This window comes from Musa acuminata, unplaced genomic scaffold (genome assembly GCF_036884655.1).
Source record: "Musa acuminata AAA Group cultivar baxijiao unplaced genomic scaffold, Cavendish_Baxijiao_AAA HiC_scaffold_1139, whole genome shotgun sequence".
Classification (NCBI taxonomy): Eukaryota; Viridiplantae; Streptophyta; class Magnoliopsida; order Zingiberales; family Musaceae; genus Musa; species Musa acuminata.
In genome coordinates, this window is record NW_027021351.1 from 390170 (window position 1) to 412021 (window position 21852).

A 21852-nucleotide genomic window follows, 5' to 3' on the forward strand; every position below is an offset into this window, starting at 1 on the left:
ATCAACTTGGTGTCGCTATCCAATCCCTTACGTACCAAAACTTGCATTCCCAAATTGCTCTGCTGACTGCCATCGCACCGTAGCAAATGAAGTGGCTCTCGTCATATATGAAGCTGGCGACCTCCATAATCTCTTTCCTTAACTAAATCAAACCAAATTAAAGTTTAATTAGCTTGTCCATGTCAAATCTAAATCGATACAACATTAGATGGATCTGATCTGGTTGAGTAAGATAGATACGGTTCCAGAAACAACAATTTTACGAATCCGATTCGAACGGCATACTGCTCAGTTGGATTCACTATTCGAATCCAATCGTGATCACGCGGAGAGTGCACGCACACATGACACGTGCCAGTCATAAGGATGGGGGATTTGGGTTTGGCTTCTTCCTCCGTTCCCGACTTCGGCGACGGCCGACCTCCCCACGCACGAACTCGAGGTACGAATGCTCCTCCCTCTTCCCTCACTCTCTGACGCTGCCTCCGCCTTCGCCTTGCCGCAGCCGAGCTCGTCCTTCGCCGTAAAACGGACCTGCCCTTCCCAACCGATTCTTCCGGTGCCATCTCTGTAGGTCTCTTTGGTACCTCCGCTGGTCTGATCGACTTCGAGAGCGCGGAGAATGCATTTTTAGGGTTCGTAGTTGATCGCCGATGAAACCCTAACGCAATTGGATGATGCCCCGCCTTCACCTACCATTTCTTGAGCCCTCTCCAACTCTTTGCACTTGTTGTTTTTGCGTTCCCCCTATGTTTCCTTCTTCTCAGTATTGCCCTTTTGGATCCTCTGTTTAGCGAATCACGCGATATGTTATAAAGTACTTTATCACAATCTTTTTGGAACAGATTGGTATTGTATCACTTGATCTTGAAATTCTCAAGCTTTGCATCTCCGATTGGTATTGTGTTTTGAACAAGGCAAAGGGAAGGGGCTTGCAAGCAAACTTTGTTGTGAGGCGGTAGGAATCGGATGGAAGGGAACGAGATGTCCGTCGCTTTTGAGAACCGGGTATTCAACCGGCGGTCCGGCCTCGGTGGTGGTCGCATGGGTTGCACCCTTATCACTGGCTTCCTTGGCGGTGGTAAAACTACCCTCCTGAAGCACCTCCTTGACCACCGTGGCGATCTCCGCCTTGCTGTTCTTGTCAATGAGTTCGCTGACTCCGATGTTGACTCCCTCCTCCTTGACTCTGCCCGCCTCAACCGGGCATTCAACCTATCCACCGTCTCCCTCACGCATGGTTCGCTTTTCTCTCCCGACCTCCCTCGACTGATCGACTTCTTCCTCTGCTGCGGCTATTCTGATATTGTAATGGTTTCAGGCTGTGCTTGCTGTGAAGTCAGTGGGCCCTTCAGGGAATCTCTTCAACGGATTGTGGATAGCAAGCACAACTTTGATTGTCTTCTCATTGAGGTCTTGTGCTTCCATCTTTTTTTCATTCTTCCATGTGCTTGTCGTTTTATTAGGTTAAAATGGTGAGGTATGCGGTTTGAATTGATTCTGTAGACGTCTGGGTTGGCAAGACCTGATAAATTTGTGGCCGAACTAAAGGAAGTTGGCATTCATTTGGATCTTGTTGTCGCTGTGGTTGATGCAGAATCGCTTGATAAGATAATTAAAATTGACATCGTGAGGAAGCAGTTGGAACATGTCGATATCGTTCTTTTAAACAAGTATGCTCACCGGCTTTTACTTTTTCATCATCTGGAATTAAGCGCAAGTAGAAAAAATCTGGATATGCTTTTCTTTGTGTTTCATATGCTATTATTGAGTGTGGAGGAGCTCAGTCCTATCATGTTGTTATGTTTGTGCATTTAAATTTGATTGAGATGTAACTATTATTTCAACAAATATTGAAGTTTTGGCAACAGCAATAAAAATTGAATCTCGAGTCCCCCACCATTGGGATTGGCTTCATGTTACACAACTTCAACTCCATCAAGACCATTTTTCCATTTAGATGATTGTCCTGTTCTGTCTAAATTACATGTACCTAGTATTGTTTGCAACAAAAAATGTTGGTCACTAAATGGCAATGTACTATTGGAATATTGGTTTCAGGTCCTCATGTACATTTTGATGTTTGGAACGATGGTGATAAACTTAATCATTTTAAGCTCAAAAGATTGTTTGAAGAATGACATGAGCTTGGTATAAGTGAATGTTTGGGTGAAGTATTTTGATATGCTTCATGAATGATATCTTGCTATGACTTGGTTCCTGTGATCACACGGAGCTAAATATCATGTAGTTGTAGGTCGTAAGAGGTGATATGTGAATGGTCTAACTGCTCCCAGTTGAGTGTTGTGTTTTAACTGATCCTTTGGTCTTGAATTGTAAATTTAAATACACTTATAATAGCTTGATAGCTCACAAATCCATGAATAGACGGTTGGTTGCAGCTGGGCTAATACTGGTACTGGGGTCTGACTACAATAAATATCACAATTTCTGCAGGTCAAGATTAACTGGTACAACTGAGTGGTGGGTAGAGGTGTGCAAAAAAATAGGTCTAATTGAAAACAAACCTAACTAAAATATATATTTTGGTTCAGTTTATTAGATTCATCGTTTCGGTTTGATCCAGAGAACAGTAGAAAGAGATTGGAATACTGGTAATTTAACTATGGATGTTAGCTCAATGGTGGAAAAAGACTCATTGCTGCATCATAGAAATTAAAAAAAATTAAACAGTTTGCAGTTTGGTTCTGTTTGGAGTTCTAAAAAAAGGCTCAGCTCAATCTGAATTGAATATTATATATTATATTGACTTTCTGTCATTCTTCTTCTTAAAATGAGATTTTAAATTCTAGCATTCACCATTAGTAATAAACCTTTTTAATGATTTGCAATACTTGCAGCATACAGATTAATTGAAGTTAGATAATGGAATTAGTTTTTATGTAAGCTTTAAGTGTATGTGTCGGAATACATGTTCCCATTGGTTTTATTTTGGCCCTAATTAAATGAGTTCTTAACAATCTGTATTAACTTCTGCTGAATGTGACGATGCAATTAAGTTCATGTGCAGTTATCTCTTGCAGATGTGATTTGGCTACACTAAGTCAGATATCCAATGCAGAAGATATTTTAGAAGAATTGACAGCTGGTGCAAAGGTTGTCCGGTCCCAGTTTTGTAAGGTTCCTGTGGATCTCATTATTGACTGTAGTAAACTTCAAGCACTAAACATTGAAAAGAATGATGAAAGCATGCCAGGAGTTCTTTCTCATGAATCATTGCCTAAGATGGCATTCCAACGGTATATATATGATAATAGTCCATTGCAATTTTCTTCTTCTGGTCACACCAGCAACCAGCCTTCAGTTGGTGGTGATAGATCATCAACTGATGATTTACATCCCGGTAGGTTACTTGTCATGCTGTTTTTATTGGTTGATTTTTTGGACTATCCATCTTTGATGTATTTGCAGAAGTTATTTTTATAAATTTGCAAATCTGCATGTCTCATGAAACTTAAAAGATGACCAAAGAGAAAAGTTTAAAGTTTCTCTTAGATTGCAAATCCTTTCATTTTTTCTCTGTTACCTTCTTGTAAGTAGTCTGATAATTAATGATGAAGTACCTGTGTCAATCACTTTTGCTTTGAGATTGTGTACCATCTTACGTATCTGTGTCAGACAACTTTTGGTGAGCTTTAGGAGGAAGAGCCAAGACTGGAAGGGAAAAAGAATGAAATAACATATGCTTTAATATTGTCGACAAAAAATTCTAATAACTAGGCATATATGTGGGAAGTATGGTCCTTTATCAGATCCATCTTCTGTATATCAGTTAAAAACATGGATAAAATCTAGCTTCATTTTTTTTCAATAGAATGAGTGATGCCTCATATTCACTTTTTTCAATAGAAAAATATTTTTATCTGTCCTTTTCATGTGCACCAAACTTAATAATATATTAATTATCCATTAAAAAGATAATTCGCCTAGGAAAACACATTGGGGGTTAATTATCCATAAATTTCTATTAATATCATATATAATGTAAACAACCTTCTAAATATGGTTATTGGAGGATCACATTCTTCTAATAGATATCATCCTTGTTAAGATGACAAAGTAACTCATCTTAGACAATGCAATTAAGTCTATGAATATTATATATAATTTCTTCTAAGGATGTGTTCCTCAAAACATTCTTTCAAGAATGTCCTTTTTTGCAAGTGGTGTATCTTAGCAGCCTCTAAGGTTGCTTCTTAGGTATGATCACAAACATAGTCTCTTTGTTTGTGAGAATAAGGTTTCACATATTAGTAATTCTCAGACCGTACATTAGCTAATGCCTCATGCACTATGACACCCTCTAGTGAAAAGAATATTGTCTCCTTTCCAATGGATATTTTCGTATTTATTTATTGACCAATTTTCCAAAAAGGAAAGAAAGTGTAAGATCAACAGTGGCTTTTCATAAGACTAATATGGAAAATATTCAATTTACTCAATCTTACCCCTTTTTTTTTCTTAGTGCCTTCATCCACTACATTTGAGCTTTCATAATATCTTGTCCCTTTTTATTCTCTTTCTCTGTCTCTTCTCTCTTTTTCCCTTTAAATTAAGGGGAGGGTAGTTATGGTTGACGGAAGTTGATAGGATAAGCAACGGCAAAGTATCATACCTTGATCTCGATGTTAAAAGTTAACAATGGATTGACGTTCTTAATTTAGGAGGATGATGGTGATGTGTCACTGACCAAATTTATAATTTTTTGTTGAAAGCTAAAGTCTCGCAATGTCATCATTTTAGTTCATAGAGAGTGACACCAAAGGTGGGCTTTGACATGTGGTGGTGATAGGCAAGTCATTACCCAAGCAAAAAAGAGCGCTTTTTAAGTACTCTATCTTGGAGTATAGCCTGTGCCTTTACAATAGAGTCATGATGGTTATTGTGTTAGGACAGACTAAAGAACAGAGATGTGTGAATTCTTTGTCCAAGTAGGAGAAGACTATTATGGGACAATGTATGAGCATGTTAGGGGTTGCCAAAATAGTGACATGCATCCCAACTCCCATAGTGAAGATCTTTTGCAGATAGATGGGTGTGCTGTGAATGGCGAGTGTTCTGGTGTGGATGTTGTGATACCCCAAACAGCTCAACATTGGATATGGCCTATATATATATATATATATATATAACACTAAATTGTTGAACACTGGAAAATGTTGGTTTAATTGCATACCATCTTATTCATATAGAATTTTCTGAAACATAATAAAAATCGAGTGTGGGCTTGCTTCGTCATGTAATGCTTGTGCAACTTCATGCACAATATATATGCTGCAATCCATAGTAAAGCAAATTTTGTCAATTGATCAGTACCAGGCTGATGTTTAGTTGTCCTGTAGCTATTAAATTATACATTATTGGCATGAATACTTTTGCTACAACTTTGGGATTTTGCTTTTCTGGGGCCAGTCTTCACTTTTTTGTTTATATATTTATTTTTTATCAGGCTTTCCTCATGGAGAATCATTTTCATCTGCTACATTTGAAGCTGAAGTTCCATTATCTTTGGTGGTGTTTCAGTCAAAAGTTCTAAAAAGCATGAGGTGTGCAAGCAGCCTTATTAGAGCTAAAGGCATCATATGGTTTGCTGAGGATAGGTAAAGCAACCCATCAGTAACTATTGTAATGTTCATGCTTCAACCACCATTATCTTTTGTACTAAATTGGCTGTGTTGGTTTACCAGCTTCTTATTCCCAGCAACAATTAGTTTAGTTCCATTCTTTTGTTCCCATTATTTCTTTTTTTAGTAATGCAATGTATTACACTTTTTTGTTTTTATATATTTTCACAATTTTTTGTCTAATGAGTGAACTCAATGGCTAAAGAAGATCCATGTAGCCAGTCCCAGATAATAGGGACATTACTGATTGTTGTTGTTGTTGCTTTTGTCTCATGAGTGGTGTACTGGTTTTTTTGCAGAGAAAGCCGCTTTGTTTTTCAATGGAGTGGTCTTAAAAGAGTAGAAGCAATTAGTGGACAACCTTGGGAAAGCTCTCCAAAATCATGTATTGTGCTTATAGGCACTGATAAGTCCGAACTGCAAACAATCATTTCACAGCTTTCAGCATCTGCTGATCCTCACAATAAGGTCTCATCAGAATATGGTAACCTTAGAGAACATGCCAAGAGCTTTGCTTCGATGGTTGCAAGTGATGATAGATTTAAGGTATTAATTTTTTTTTTACCACAACTGGTTTCTCTTGAAACTGCTTATGTTCCTTATTCTTTGACATGTTCATCTTGTTATGCATAGTTGGAAATGCTAACCGATGTTGTGGTGTTGTTTAGAATTAGCTTGTGACACTCTCATTAGTCTCACATCATAAGTGGGAGGGTGTTATAGTGTTATACAATGTTAAATGTGCCACTATTAATAACTTGGGATTAAGCATTTTAGTAATATGGATTCCATACCCATTATATATAAGTTATTTTGTTAGTTAGTGTCATACCCCATAAATTAATACATTCAAGAGGTGTGAATCTATCTTAAATCAAGAATATTATAATTTATACAATCACAAAACCAACTATTTATTACAAGTTCATATTGTCATAAAACTACAATTTAATATTCTAAAATTTCAAACGTGAGAGGTTTTTTAATCTTTACAAGATACATTAATTCATATTTGTTGATAACTTTTTATTTCAAGCAAAGTGTATTTATGCAACAACAACATATCAACTAACAAAGACTTGCTTAAGATCTTCTAGCTTTCCATTGCCTAAGCCTAATCCTAACATTTTAGTGAGTGACAAGCTAACATGAAAATTTTATATAACAACAGGGTGAGCTACAAAGCTCAGTAAGTGACTAATATGTCCATGGCAAGAGATGGTAATTCATACGAACTTAATATTAAGGCGTAGGTGTAACATCCCTCGTTTCTAAATTTTCGTATAAGGATCTAATTGTAATGTAAGTACCCATTTTTAATTCTATAGAAGAGCCTAAATATAAATCTGAGAACTTATTTATAAAATCTAAGGGCATATTTGTAAAAATCTAATGACCTAATTGTAAATATAAATAATACAAGGATTAAACTGTAAAATACACAAAATAACAAATTTCACTGCTTAAACCTCTTTACCTTTGTTCCTAACGAACCTGAGAAGACAACTTATGTTGGAGAAGAGAGGAAGAGAGAAAGAAGAATAAAAAGAAGAAGAAGAGAAGAAAATTTGGGGTTGGGGTTTTTTTTGCTCAAATCCTTTCATTTGGGATAAAAAATTCTCAAAGGCAAATGTTCTAACCCTATTTTATAGTAATCTCGATCTCTGATTTCATCTCAATTCTGTGAAATTTGAAAGATGTTGGCTTTATATATGATATCTCTCTTATTTAGGAATAAAATTATGAATCTGAAATTTTTCGAGATTCTAACCTTACTATTTTATTCTAGCTATAATTTTTTGCACCGAACTCTGATTTAGGCAAAACCAAATTCATCCGAAAATAGACTCATGAATTTTTCTTTTGATACCAAGATTGACAAATTTGGAGTCTAAATAATTACCCAAAATTTTATTTTAATTGACCCTATAGAATCTATAAAACAAAGACTGTAAGTTCCGACCTTTTGGTACTCTTTTACTTATAACTCTCTGTTAAAGAATCCAATTATAGTAAAATATGTTTTATGAGAAATTAGACTCATAGATTTTTTTTTATACTTAATATGAAAGATTTGAAGTACAAATGCTTATTGAAATATTTGTTGTAATCAACTTTATAAATTCTACAAAACAGAGATGACGTTTTTTGACCTTTGGTTACTAAACTATTTATAACTCATTATTGAAAATTTTAATTCATACAAAACTTAATTTATCTGAAACTAGATTGATATATCTTTCAAATGACACTTACTTTGAGCAAATTAGAGCATAATTAGTTATTCAAATCATTCATGAAATGTGCCTCTCAAATTCTTCCAGAATTGAGTTTTTGTCGATTTTGTCTATTTTTGTTTCATTCCCTTTGGAAATTGATTTCAGCTAAAATTCTTTCTTCAATTGATCTTTATATTAATGCTTTGAATTCTTGTATGCTCTTGTCCTTAAACTATTTGCATACTTGAATCAATTATGTAAAGTTTTTGTTGGTTCGTATTATTTCGTATAGGCACATGTATGTTCCGTTATTTCGCAGGTGCTTCCGATTTATGCTAATCTTATTGTTCACAATGTCCTTTTGTACTCTGGTGTTTATGGGATAATGTGAATCTTTACCAGAAATGGTAAAGGGAGTCATGCTTAGAGCTCACGATGCTCTACCGGCCCCTTATGACTTCATTCAAACATAGGTGGATAGAGCTTCCAAACGTGGGAGACTTATGTTTGGTGGTCATCCAGAAATGGATGGACCATATTATATATAATCCCACTTCACCTTCTATGTTTTTTATATGATATCCAAAGCATTGCTTATATATTTTGTAAAAGTTTAAAGGACTACTCATGTTTAGGATTCAGGAATGTTAAGTTTAATTTGTATAATGATATGAACTTATGGTAAATGTTGGTTTTGTGACTGTGTAAATCCTCACACTTGTAGATCTATGATGTGGTTATTGTTTTGTTGAGTTAGCTTCGGATTTTATGAATCATCGAGTGATGTGGTGTATGATTATAAACTGCATAAGTTTTATGGATGTGATTGATGTTTGAATGTTTTTAGTATTCTCAAATGTTAGTTCGGATCCTAGATTTGATTCAAGGTTCGCAATACCGTACCGTACCGGTATTTCGACCTGGGCTCGGTACCGGTACGGTACGGTGTACCGAGCGGTACACCCAGGTGTACTGAGCACTGTAGCACTGCTACAGTGCGGACCGGTACCGGGCGGTCCGCGTACCGACAACCTGTCGGACCGATACGTACCGCCCGTACCGGGCAGTACGGCTCGGTACGGCAGACACTGATTTGATTGTTAATGAATTTTAATATTATTGAATTAAGATAGGGTCATAACTCTTAAATTATCATATTGCATATCATTATACAAATTAAACTTAACATTCCAGAATCTTAAACATGAGAGGTCCTTTAAACTTTTACAAAACACATAAGCAATGCTTTGTATATCATATCAAAAACATAGAGGGTAAAGTGAGATCACACATAATATGGTCTATCAATTTCTGGATGACCACCAAACATAAGTCTCCCACGTTTGGGAGATTCATCCACCCACGTCTAAGTGTAGTCATAGAAGGACGACAGAGCATCGCGAGCTCTAAGCATTACTCCTTTTACTATTTCTGGCAAAGGTTCAAATTATCCCACAAACACCAAAGCACAAAAGGACATTGTGAACAATAAGATTAACACATATCAGAAGCACATGCAAAACATCGGAACATACATGTGCCTATACGAAACAATGCGAAACAACATAAACTTTACATAATATATTCAAGTATACAAATAATTTAAGAACAAAAGCATACAAGAATTCAAAGTATTAATATAAAGCTTAATTGAAGGAAGAATTTTAGCTGAAATCAATTTTCAAAGGGAATGAAACAAGAATAGGTAAAATCGATAAAAACTTAATTCTGGCAGAATTTGAGAGGCACATTTCGTGAATACTTTGAATAACTAATTATGCTCCAATTTGCTCAAAGTATGTATTATTTGAAAGATATATCAATCTAGTTTCAGGTAAATTAAGTTTTGTACGAATTAAAATTTCTAGCAAGGAGTTATAAACAGTTTAGTAACTAAAGGTCAGAGAATGTCATCTTTGTTTTGCATAATTCATAGAGTTAATTAGAACAGATGTTTCAATAGGCTTTTGTATTTTCAATCTTTCATATTAGGTATGAAAAAAAAGATCTATGAGTCTAGTTTCTCATCAAGCAGGGTTTACCATAATTTGATTCTTTAACAGAGAGTTATAAGTAAAAAAGTACCAAAGGGTCGAAACTTACAATCTTTGTTTTACAGATTTCATAGTGTCAATTGAAATAAAAGTTTAGGTAGGTATATATATACTTCAAATTTGTCAATCTTGGTATCAAAAGAAAGATCTATCAGTCTATTTTCGGATGAATTTGGTTTTGCTTAAATCAGAGTTCGGTGCAGAAAGTTATGGCTACAATAAAGCAATAAGGCTAGAATTTCAAAAAATTCCAGATTCATAGTTTTATTCCTAAACAAGAGAGATATCAAGTATAAAGCCAACATGTTTTGAATTTTACAAAATTGATATGAAATTGGAGATCAAAATTACTGTAGGATAGGGTTAAAACACTTGCCTTTGATAAATTTTTATCCCAAATGAGATGATTTGAGCAAAAAAACCCTAAGCCCCAAACTTCTCTTCTTCTTCTTTTTTGTTTTCTTCTTTCTCTCTTCTCAGGTTCCTTAGGAACGAAGGCAGAGAGGTTTAGGCGGTGGAATTTGTTATTTTATATATTTTTCACTTTAGTCCTTGTATTATTTATATTTACGATTAGGTCCTCAAAATTTATAAATAGGTCTTCAGATTTTTACAAATAGATCCTTAGATTTTATAAATAGGTTCTCAGATTTATATTTAGGCTCTTCTATAGAATTCAAAATGGGTACTTACATTACAATTAGATCCTTATACAAAAATTTAGAAACGAGGGATGTTAAGAAAATTTGTCCTTTAAATTTATCATACCTCTATCGATGAAAAGATGAGGATAAGCTTTCTTCATTTCCTCCTCTAGCTCCCAGATTGTTTCCTCCCTAGAATGATGCCTCCAGATCACTTTAACTAGAGGGATGACCCGATTCCTTGTGATTTTTTTCTTCTTATCAATAATCTGAGTGAGCTCTTCCACATAAGACAAGTCTTTATCGATCATAATTGGCTTATATTTAATGATATGAGAGGGATCAAGTGTATACTTTTTGAGCATTGAAATATGAAATATATCATGGATATGACATAACGATGGTGGCAAGGCAATCTTGTAAGCGGCAAAACTAATCCTCTCAATGACCTCAAAAGGTCCAATAAATCTTGGGTTTAACTTTCCTTTATTCCCAAATCTTACGACGCCTTTGGAAGGGGAGACCTTCAAGAATATTAAATCCCTACTTGGAACTCAATATCTCGTCTTCTATTGTCAGTATAGCTCTTTTGGCGACTCTGAGTAATTTTTAACCTTTTTCTTATAACTTGAATCTTTTCAGTAGTCTCTTGTACTATGTCTGGTGCTAACAACTTCCTATCGCCAATTACCTCCCAACATATAGGTATTCTACACTTTCGCCCATACAAAACTTCATAAGGAGTCATATAAATGCTCGAATGGTAACTATTATTTTAAGTGAACTCAATAAGAGATATATCTTTATCCCAATCACTTTTCCACACCATGATATAGGTTCTAAACAAATCTTCAAGAGTTTGAATGGTTCTATTTGATTGACTATCGGTTTTTTGCCTATAGATTCCTATAATCTTCATAATCTAGATAGAAATATGGAGTCTCTGTCACAGATCTCCTTTGAAATACCATGAAGTCTTACTATTTCATTGATATATAAATCTGCAAGCCTATCAAAAGAATTTATAGTGTGACCATATCGAGTTCTAAAAGCTGTCTTTATGATATCCTCCTTAATCTTCAATTAGTAGTAATTAGACCTCATATCAATCATGGAAAAGTTTAATGGCCAATTAATTGATTAAAAAAATCATCAATTTTAGGTAGAGGATACTTGTTTTTGATAGTCACCTAATTTAATTATCTATAATCAATACAAAGCTTCAATGTTCCATCCTTCTTCTTAACAAATAGCATCGGAGTATCTCATTAGTGAGACACTAGATCGAATGAAACTCTTATTAAATAGTTTTTGTTGTTGTTTCTTCAATTCCACTCCCAAGGACCAACTCAATAGCAAATTCATCTTCTCTGTCTGGAGTAAATCCAGGAAAGTCATATGGAAATATATTTAGGGAATTCTCTTACCATAGGAATTCTGTTTAGATTAGTTTCTTGATATGAACACTCCTTTACATATAAAAGATAGCAAAAACAATCCTTCAGTATAAGACGATAAGCTTGAAGTGCCAATATAAGACAAGGAGATGAATCATGCCTAATACCCTCAAAATGAAATATGGGCTGATTTGGTATGCTAAAAGTTATCACTTTTGTATAATAATTTATACTAGTATGATATGAAAATAACTAATCCATACTAAGTATAATATCCAAACCTCGAATCTTTAGGAGAATCAAATCAACAAGGAGTTCATGTTCTTCAATAGAAATCAAACAAGATGGATAGATCAAGTTTATTATCAAAGAATCCCCAATAACAGTAGTAACATATAGCATATAATCCAGTGGCCCAGATTAAACACCTAAGTGATACGCAAAATATTATGAAACAAAAGATAGATTGAAATCAGAGTCAAATAAAACTTTTATATTAATATTATAAACATGAATAATACGTTTGACCACTAACTTAGAAGTTTTGGAATCATGTTCAGTGATAACATACATTTTGGCTGATGATTAAGGAGGCAGTGACTCTTTTTTCTTGTTTAAATATAATATTTTACTTTATGATCCGACTTCCCACAGGAAAAACAGGCTTCAGTCACTCGAAAACATTGACTTGGTTCATGATTTAACTCACATTTTGCACATGATTGAGTCTTTTGTGGTGGTTTCCGTTTCCTAAATCTAAGTGCCTTAACTCTCTTATTATCAATTTCTAATTTATTTTCTCTATTATTCTTGTTGGTGAACTTGTCATTGTTATTCTTGCCCCTGATCACTTGAATCTTCTTCATGTCTCTTTCGATTATCATAGCTCTGTCTGCCACATCAGCGTATGAATGCTGATATCCGACTTCTTATTATTGGCCTAAGTCCCCTTTCAAATCTCTTTGTTTTTCTAGATTCATCATCAATTATATGAGTAGCAAATCTAGAAAGCTCAGCGAATTTAGCTTTATATTTTTCTACTGTCAAATTTTCTTAGATAAGATTTAAGAACTCTAATTTTTTTGCTCTTTGATACAATCTAGGAAGTATTTTTTCTGCTCTTTGACCTCCTTATCCTAGTTTCCTAAAGATATCAAAAGAGAAATTTAATCAATCACTCTATAATTTGCTAAACCTTAATATACATTTGCATATTTAACATATCAAATATCTCAATGATTCTCAAATCATGCTTTGATGTCACCTCTGTCACACCTCTTAAATTAACGCATTCAAGAGATGTGAACCTATCTTAAATCAAGAATATTATAGTTCGTTCATAACCCAAACTTAAGATCCAAAATAATATTTAAGGACACTGGAAAACCTTCAAACATCATTCACATCCATAAAACTTGTACAATTTATAATCATACATTATATCACTCGATAATTCATGAAACTCAAGGCCAACTAAAAAACGAATTATGGGTACAAAAAAATATTATGTGTAAGAAATTTAACATGTAGGAAGCACATGTGAAACAACAAAAACATACATGTGCATATATGAAATAATATTAGGTAACATAAACTTTTGCATAATGCATTCAGATATGATAAGAATAAATGACAAATAAATGACAAGATATACTAGAGTTCAAAGCAACTATATCAATTGAGGGAAAAATTCTGGCTGAATTCAAATTCAAATTGATAGAAACAAAAATAGGTAAAATTAACAATAATTTTGTTCTTTCAGAATTTGTGAGGTATATTGCACGAATCATTTGAACAATCAATCATGCTTTAATTTACTCAAGAAGGATATCATTTGAAAGATATATCAGCCTACTTTTAGATGAATCGAGTTTTATACAAATTAGAGTTTCGAACAGGGAGTTACAAGCAATTTAGTATAGAAAGGTTAGAAAATATTATCCTTGCTTTGCATAATCCAAAGGATCAATTGAAATAAATGTTTGGGCTGGTATATTTATTCTAAGTTTTTGAAGTAGGATATTGAAAGAAGGATATAGGAGTCTAGTTTCTAAAGAATTAAGTTTCGTAAAAATTAGAGTTTTCCAACAGCAAGTTATGAGTAATTTGGTATAAAAAGGTAAGACATTATTGTTCTTGAAGGGCCAATTGAAACAGATATTTAGGCAGACATTTGCATTGCAATTTTTTCAAGATACTAAAAGAAAGATATACAAGTTTAGTTTTCAAAGAATTAAATTTTGCTCAAATCAGAATTCTATACGAAATGTTATAGTTAAAACAAGATAGTTAAGTCAGAAATATCAAAAAATTCTAAATTCACAACTTTATAGCTCAAGTGAGGTTGATACCAATAACATGGGCAAAACTCTATAAAGTACTCATAATCAAGATAAAATCAAGGATAAGATTGTTGTAGGATGGGTTAGAAACTTGTTATGGGAGAATTTGATCCCAAGGGTGAGGAATTGATCCAAAAATCTCAAGCCAAGCAAAACTTCTTCTTTTTCTTACAATTCCTCCTCCTTCCCTTCCTCTTTTTCTTCTCTATTCTTCCCTTATTCCTATGTCACAGCCATAGCCTTCCCATCCTTTCCTCCCTCTCTTTTCTTCTCCCCTTTCCTTCTTCTCCCTTCTCTTCCACCGATGTAGCAATTCTCTATTTTCCTTGGGCATAAGGCAGAGGGATAAGGGTATGTGGGAGGCGGTAGGAAGAAAACCTTTTTTTTGTATCTTTTGTAATTTAGTCCTCGTTATATTTATATTTATAAATAGGTCCTCAGAAGGATAAAAACATTACATCCTTCCCTCTAAATGAAAAGTTTAGTCTTATAAACTTCATGTCTAATCCGAAAGGTAATCAAGATTGATATTTCTTCATGACATCAATCATATCATAACATCATATATGACTTAATTTAATATGAATCTTTCGTAAATCACATTCAATGGATAGGATTCACAATTTATTCCGTAGCAATAAGCTTTCAATATAAAATCATTTAATGCAAGAAATTATTAAATAATCCTCATATTAAAATAATAAAAAAATCATGGACATCATAAACAATTCAAAAATGAAGGATATTACAGTAGGCCTATTAGACCAACTAATGATAATCCCTATTAGAGCAAACCTGGACTATGCATATCTGATGAGTGCAACCAAGTAAAATAGGGCTACCCATGGGTGGTATAAGAGGCACATCATATTGTTGGGCTACTATTTCGTTGTGGATCTTATGTGCCACTTACTAATGAATGAATCCAGGCTAGGCCTATCAGAAATTTTAATGATGGCCAGTATTAAAGCAAATCTAGATTATGCATGTCTAATGAACGGAGCCAAGTAAGAAAGGATTACTAATGGGTGGTACAAGAGACGCATAACAGTGTTGGTCCACCATTCCACTATGGATCTCATATGCGACATACTAACAAGTCATTCCAGACTTGACGAGAACATCAAGCTGGGTGAAAGATATTGGCATTCAATTCATCCCATTTTGGAAATATGAAGAGGATTATGATGGTATATAGTACTAGATTTGGGCTTAAGCAGTCTTCATCACAGGGTTGTAAACCCATTATATCCAATATCTTTGGTTAATAGGTCTATTGGAGAGGGTCATGATGTAGGTACTCAAAAATTATCTGAAAAAATGGCAGAAATTGTGGTAGAAAATAATTGTAATTCATAGCCAACAGGCTCTATCAGCTGTTTACATTCTTGAAAATTTACAGCTTCTCCAGTCTAGCAAATGAACATACTTTGCCTAAAAGAGACCACTGGTTTTTCTTAAACATAGGGTACCCTCTACTCTTTTCATAATAATTAATATTTCCTCCATCTTTAAAGAAAGATTTGCGGTTTGTTGTCCTATTTTTCGCTGATGTTGAACATTTGTTGTTTCATGATATTAGTTTTCTTAATTTAACTGCAGGAACCTTCTCTTAACAAGACTCCTCTTGTTATATTTGGTCTGAAAGGTTCACCATTACGTGGAGTAAAGGAGGTGATTGTTTACAGCAGAGTCTCTGTAACCATCATTCCATTATGCATACTTTTAAGCAAATTTTCATTTTACTTGCTTACTTTCATGTCATTGTCTTCTTGCTTAGCAAGGTGTAAGCAAAAAATCGTTACCTTTATGTGCTTGGTGGCCATGTAATCTTTTCATCAAGTATTCTCAAACTATCATTTCTGAATTAGAACAAAAGATTGAGACTAATGCCATTTCCATATGGAGATCACTTCCATGTATCATGACTCATCATCTCTCTGAATAGTTACTTGACACATGCATTCAGTTTAACATATATGAGGTTACAATTTTCTTCAAACATGGAGTATTTTTTGTTCATCATAGGTAAATCAAATTATTTCAAAGTTAATTAGGATGAGTTATCCATAAGGATTTGATTTCATCTTAATTTTGACTGAAATATGTTTTTTATTATTAATAGTCTCAACTAAGTGGAGCTCTAATGCATGTGGTTAATGGCAAAGGAAATATCTTCTTAACAGCGACAACTTTTGGAGAAGGTAATTCCAATTACCATAGCTTATGAATTCCTTTTTTTTTGTCAAGGTGTGTCCAGTTGAACATAATCCATTGATGTTTCAAAAAGGTCTTCTGGGTTGGATAAGGATGACTTTTTGCTGCCTACAATTTGGACCTTTTTTTTCCCCAGAATAGAGTATTTTTGACTCAGAATTACATGAGTGTTTCATATAATTGAATTCATGTATATTAGATGTCCAGAAAAAAAAGACATTGTCATAGAATTACATGAATGCTTCAGATAAATGAATTAACAAGTGTGGATATATATGCATGTTTATTACACACACACACACACACAATGAGATCTCCTTTTGCACTTCCAATGATCTTCGAGTGGGTAACCCATGGCTTCAAGTATGCATCTTGTGCAGTTGTGGCTTTTGAGGAAGTTCTCATGTTTTACTTCCAATGGTCCTTGAGAAGCTAAAAACTTCAAAGCCCTGTTGACCATTATAGCATAAATATAGAGGGTTAATCTCTGTTGACCATTATGGCGTGGATTAAAATTGGCTCTGGTTCAATACAAAGGGTTAATCTCTGATGCCTGGCTTGTGAGATGTCCCTCTCTCTGTAGAGTACACACTGTATGTTGATCCATGGAAGGACTTGGCCCCACCTAACAGTTGTAATTTGGGACTCTGGAGTCAAGAAAGCGAGAATTAACTAACGAACTAATTGACAAAGAAACTCATCTGATATCAGTGACTGATGCAGCTATTGATGATTGCATGTTGCTAAATTGCATGTCAGTATAATACCAACTTCCAATGGGAACTACAAATTCTTGATTAATGACAAACGGCTTTGAAATCTATGCTTAAATATATTTCTAGTTCAGAAGACTTATTATGCTTCTTTCTTCTTTAGACTACAATCTACAGATTCTACTAGATGAGAAATCAACTGTAAATGATGCTTGGAGTGAAATTCGATCTGCCACCAGTATAGTTGTCTCTAAAGTATGCAAGAACTTTTGCCCATGCAGGTAAATAAACATGTTTGTTGATACAGAGATTAACTTGCATTCAATAATGAAGAAATAATATTGAGATTAGACACTGAAATGATCAGTTTTGCTTGCCTTCAATTGGATATAGATCATTCATTATTGTTCCTGTTCACATGATATCTTTGTACATGTCAATTAACCTTATAAGAGGTGGGATTGTGAATTTTCAGTTGGTAGTAAGAGAAATTAAGTGGTTAAACTGTTTTTTTTTTTGTTAATACCAAGGAATGCAATTTCGGGTATCGGAATCGTATCATCCTGCTGGACTAGTATGTTCCGATCAGTCCCGGGGTACTGATACATGGTACGCCGGTGACTCAAAGAGGAAGAAGAAGAAGGTGAACAGGAAGGAACAGATGAAGGTGGAGGTAGAGGAGGAAGGAAGAAGAGGAGGTGGTGGAGGAGGAAGAAGGAAGAGAAAGGAGAGGAGGCAGAGTAGGCAGTGGAGGATGGAGGAAGAGAAAGGAAGAAAAGGAGGTAGTGGAGGAAGGAGGAAGAGAAAGGAGAGGAGGCTGTGGAGAAAGAGGTGGAAGAGCAGGAAAAGAGGCACATAACCATTCAGCGGTGTGGTGGTGCGCATCGGAGCCTCTCTCGATGAGTCCTGTGAGAGCATGAGGAGAAATGATTAGGAGAGGAGATGCAATTTTTTTAAAATATGGCTGGACTGGACCATCTGAATTGGCAGCGGTCCATGTTCCAGGTCACACGCAGACCAGTACATAGTGTTTCATACTGGTCCGGGCTTCCTTGATTGAAACTAACTGAATGAGAAGCAGAAAAATGTAAGGTCACTAAGAAATATTGATTCCATCATCAAGGTTTCTACTTGGTTTTGTTAGCATTCTGAAACTAGTAAACAGGTTTTGTTTGTGATGGTATTAGCAGCTAAACGTTGCCAGCCAGGGTAGACCTAATTATGTAATTGAAATTGAAGATAGGTATTTATGTATAGAAACTGGTCATTTCAATACTGGAGCTACTTTATCTGGAGAGTCCTATATTTTGTTGGCATCTACAGGCAGAGGACCATGTCCAAGGTGCTTATATGATCTCTTATATCAGCAATGGTTTAGGTAAGGCAGGCAGGGGTGACTTGTGGCTAGGGGTGAAAGGCCAACCAAAATCGGATTACAGTTTTCCTGACACAACGAACCATCTGGTTGCCTCATCAAATCCCCCTTCCCAGCTAATCGGGTTAAGAAGGATGACTTGCCTAGGTTAGAAAAACTTAAACCCTGCCCTGTATGTATTCCCTAGGTACCAATGTGCAAAGGTGGGGGCATTGCCCCAGGCCCAGGCTTTTATATAGAGTCTTTCAACTCGTGGTCTTGGTAAAAGAAAGGGTAAAAGAGAAGAAATGAAATAGATGAAAAGAGAAGGAAGGGGTGAAGGTCTACAACTTTAGGTGCCTTATCGTGTGGATGGTTTGAGATTGGTTGCTGTAGTGTTTCTATTTCAACAGTCCTCTTCACATATTTCTTTATTTTGGTTGCTATTATTCAAGCCAAAGAGAATCTGTTTGAATCAGAATGTTCTTGCTTGAACCTTTTCAATCTGTTGATAAAATTTCTCATAATTCATCGAAATATTCAGTACTAGACTAAACCACCTTTTCATATTGGTGTTTTTGAAATGGTCTATGTTATTAATACTTCATTAGTTGGGGTTTTAGAAAATCTAAATTTTAATTAATGTCTCTCCTTCTTTTGACATCAAATACAAGTGGAAGAGCAAAAAGTGAAATGACAAAGTGACATAAGACGAAGATGAGAAGTAGAAAAGTTAAACAGAGACAAACACGAAGTTGACACGAAGTTGTTGGTTATTCGTGTATCTCTGATCCAACCTATGAATCCATAACGAGTAATTGAGACTTTCTAATGGCTTTCATCTCTTTTCATGAGCCTTTATGCAATAAATCTTGACAGTAAGATTTGAAATATCGTACCGTACCGACGTTTCGACATTCGCTCGGTACGGTACCGTACAGTATACCATTCGGTATACCACTCAGTGTATATATATATTTCTTTCTTCGGGCGACGTCGCCTTTTTCGACAACGTCGCCAAGGCGATGTGACGTCGCCTCTCAAAAAAAAAAAAAAAAAAAAAAAAAAAAAAAAAAAAAAAAAAAAAAAAAATATATATATATATATATATATATATATATATATATATATACCGTTCGGTAACGGGCGGTCCGTGTATTGGTCAGTTGACGGACCAGTACGTATCGCCCAGTACGGATAGTATTATTCAAAACTGCATACCTTGCTTGGCAGTAGGAAACTGAAATCTTGGCCCTTCTATCGAATTATACTGAAAGTATTTGTATGTTGCTTGGAAGTTGAATTTTGGTGTATGAAACCTTTGGATATGGAAAACTAGCACCATGTCCAAAATTTGGTGGAATTGCTTGATTCTTGGGGATCTTTTCTCAGTTACACTTTTAGTTGTTGGGAACCAGTCAGTTGCTTATGTCTACCATTGATGGGTATTTTCATCGATTTTTAGTTTTAAGGGACTCACACATGTATTTGAATAAAATCGGCAGTAGAGAGTAAAATCCATAGACTATGGTTGTCTTCCTGGAAGTCAACAAGGACATTAATGTTTAATCGAGGTCATGACCTTGATAGACCCACACAAGTCAAAACATATTAATGTTAGTCAAGGTCACTGTTATTTTCTTTTACTTTTTATTTATGTCGTTGTTGATAATGTGTTTCAATATATACAAAAAGGTCAATGTTGGCCAGTTAAAAAATAATATATAAAAAAAAAGTTTGTGTTATCGACATAATAATGTTGAGATGAATGTGTAAAATTACTAGAAAGGATAAAAAAAAATATATTTTTATTCATGAATAATTAGGTATCGTTTCATTAGAGGATAAGATAAGAAAAAATTGTTTAAGATGGTATGGGCATATGCTTAAGACCTCTAGATGCAGTAATCAGAAAATATGAAATGATCAATGTTAATGGTACGAAGAAGAAGACCTAAAAATATTTTAATAAATATTATAAATAAAATTTTAAATATTCTAAACATAGTTAGGCATATGACTTTTTACAGATTTCAATGACGGCAAAAGATTCATGTAATCGATCTCAAATAATTGAAGCTTACAGCTTTATTGTTTTTGTTGTTGTTGTTGGTAATGTGTTTCAATTGCTGCTGCTGTTGTTATATGTACTCAAAAGTGATCTCAAACTCCTTGCACACACACACTCATCAGTGTTTGCTATAGTAATTGTTAATATCTTAAACATGCAATTTCTAGAACAAAATTGAAATTAAGCAAATATTACTTGGATATGCTCCAGGTCAGATCTTACGGCACATGTTCATTGACATGCTCAACCTGCTGCTCTTTGGAGTATAAATAACATGGAGGTAATTATATCACCTAATTCAGCTCTTTTAACATTCAGAAAATTGTTTCTGTGAGTAATTTCTAACCTGCCTATCTGCAATAAAGCTGTAATTTTGTGCCTCACTTGATGCAATATATTTAACTTGTTCTCATGTCATATGCAGCCAGTTTCCTTTTCTTCCCGCAGCCGCCATTTAGACCATTTAGAATTCATAGACATCGCTGCTGAGCGTCGATCATCTAAACCCAAATATGATGGCAACATCAGGTGCCCTATACTTAAACCAGGCTCCCCTTTTGTGTGGATCAATACTGACGGTATCATTTCGCTTTGCTGAACACATGTTCCTGGTACATTCTCTGGGTAAACATTTCTTCCCATCTTTGCAAATGTAATGCCACTAGAACATGATAGGGTCTGCTGTAAGTTAAAAGGTACAATCTTCAAAGAAATAGAAGATTACATTGCATCACTAAATACCACAGGATGGAAGAGGCTTTGCAATTGCTCTGTTATTTTTGTTACTGTCTACAATTAGATATCATAATGGTTAACATGTATCCGCAATGAATACGTCTAGGGTTCCAGTTCTAATATTTGGTGTCATAGGACTCTGTTTCCCGCGGACCGACCGTCTCCATCTTCTCGTCTTCCTCCTTGCACTTTGTTTTTTTTTTTTTTCTGCCTTCATCTTTTCTTTTTCTTCCTTTTTTAGCACAGTTATTCTTCTCTTCCTCTTTCGCTTTGAACACAGTTAAGCATAATGCTTAACTGGAAATTATTTTTTCTTATTATTTTGAAGAATTTTTCTTTGTGGAATTGATGAGGTGGAGGTATTATACTCCCCAACAAACTTGATTCTTATGCAGCCCACACCAATAAAACATGTACCGAAATGTCATCCACACATAAGAGAGAGAGAGAGAGAGAGATTG

General features: G+C 34.8%; 1 protein-coding gene across 5 annotated transcripts; it reads left to right on the forward strand.

Annotated features, from left to right (window-relative positions):
• The first annotated feature begins 327 nt into the window (after window positions 1–327).
• LOC135583305 (uncharacterized) lies at window positions 328–21421 on the forward strand. 5 transcript variants are annotated; one of them, XM_065179683.1, is made up of 12 exons: window positions 328–442; window positions 918–1240; window positions 1322–1413; window positions 1507–1673; window positions 3045–3364; window positions 5471–5621; window positions 5945–6191; window positions 15904–15975; window positions 16427–16505; window positions 17395–17512; window positions 20867–20936; window positions 21081–21421. In XM_065179683.1, exons 2-11 carry the CDS (start codon window positions 970–972, stop codon window positions 20892–20894), a joined length of 1545 nt encoding a protein of 514 aa, XP_065035755.1. In that variant the 5' UTR covers window positions 328–442; window positions 918–969; the 3' UTR covers window positions 20895–20936; window positions 21081–21421. The 5 variants fall into 5 exon arrangements, with proteins under 5 accessions (XP_065035755.1, XP_065035754.1, XP_065035756.1 ...); XM_065179682.1 differs by having other exon boundaries at window positions 329–442; window positions 846–1240; XM_065179684.1 differs by having other exon boundaries at window positions 340–442; window positions 924–1240.
• Window positions 21422–21852: the final 431 nt, after the last annotated feature.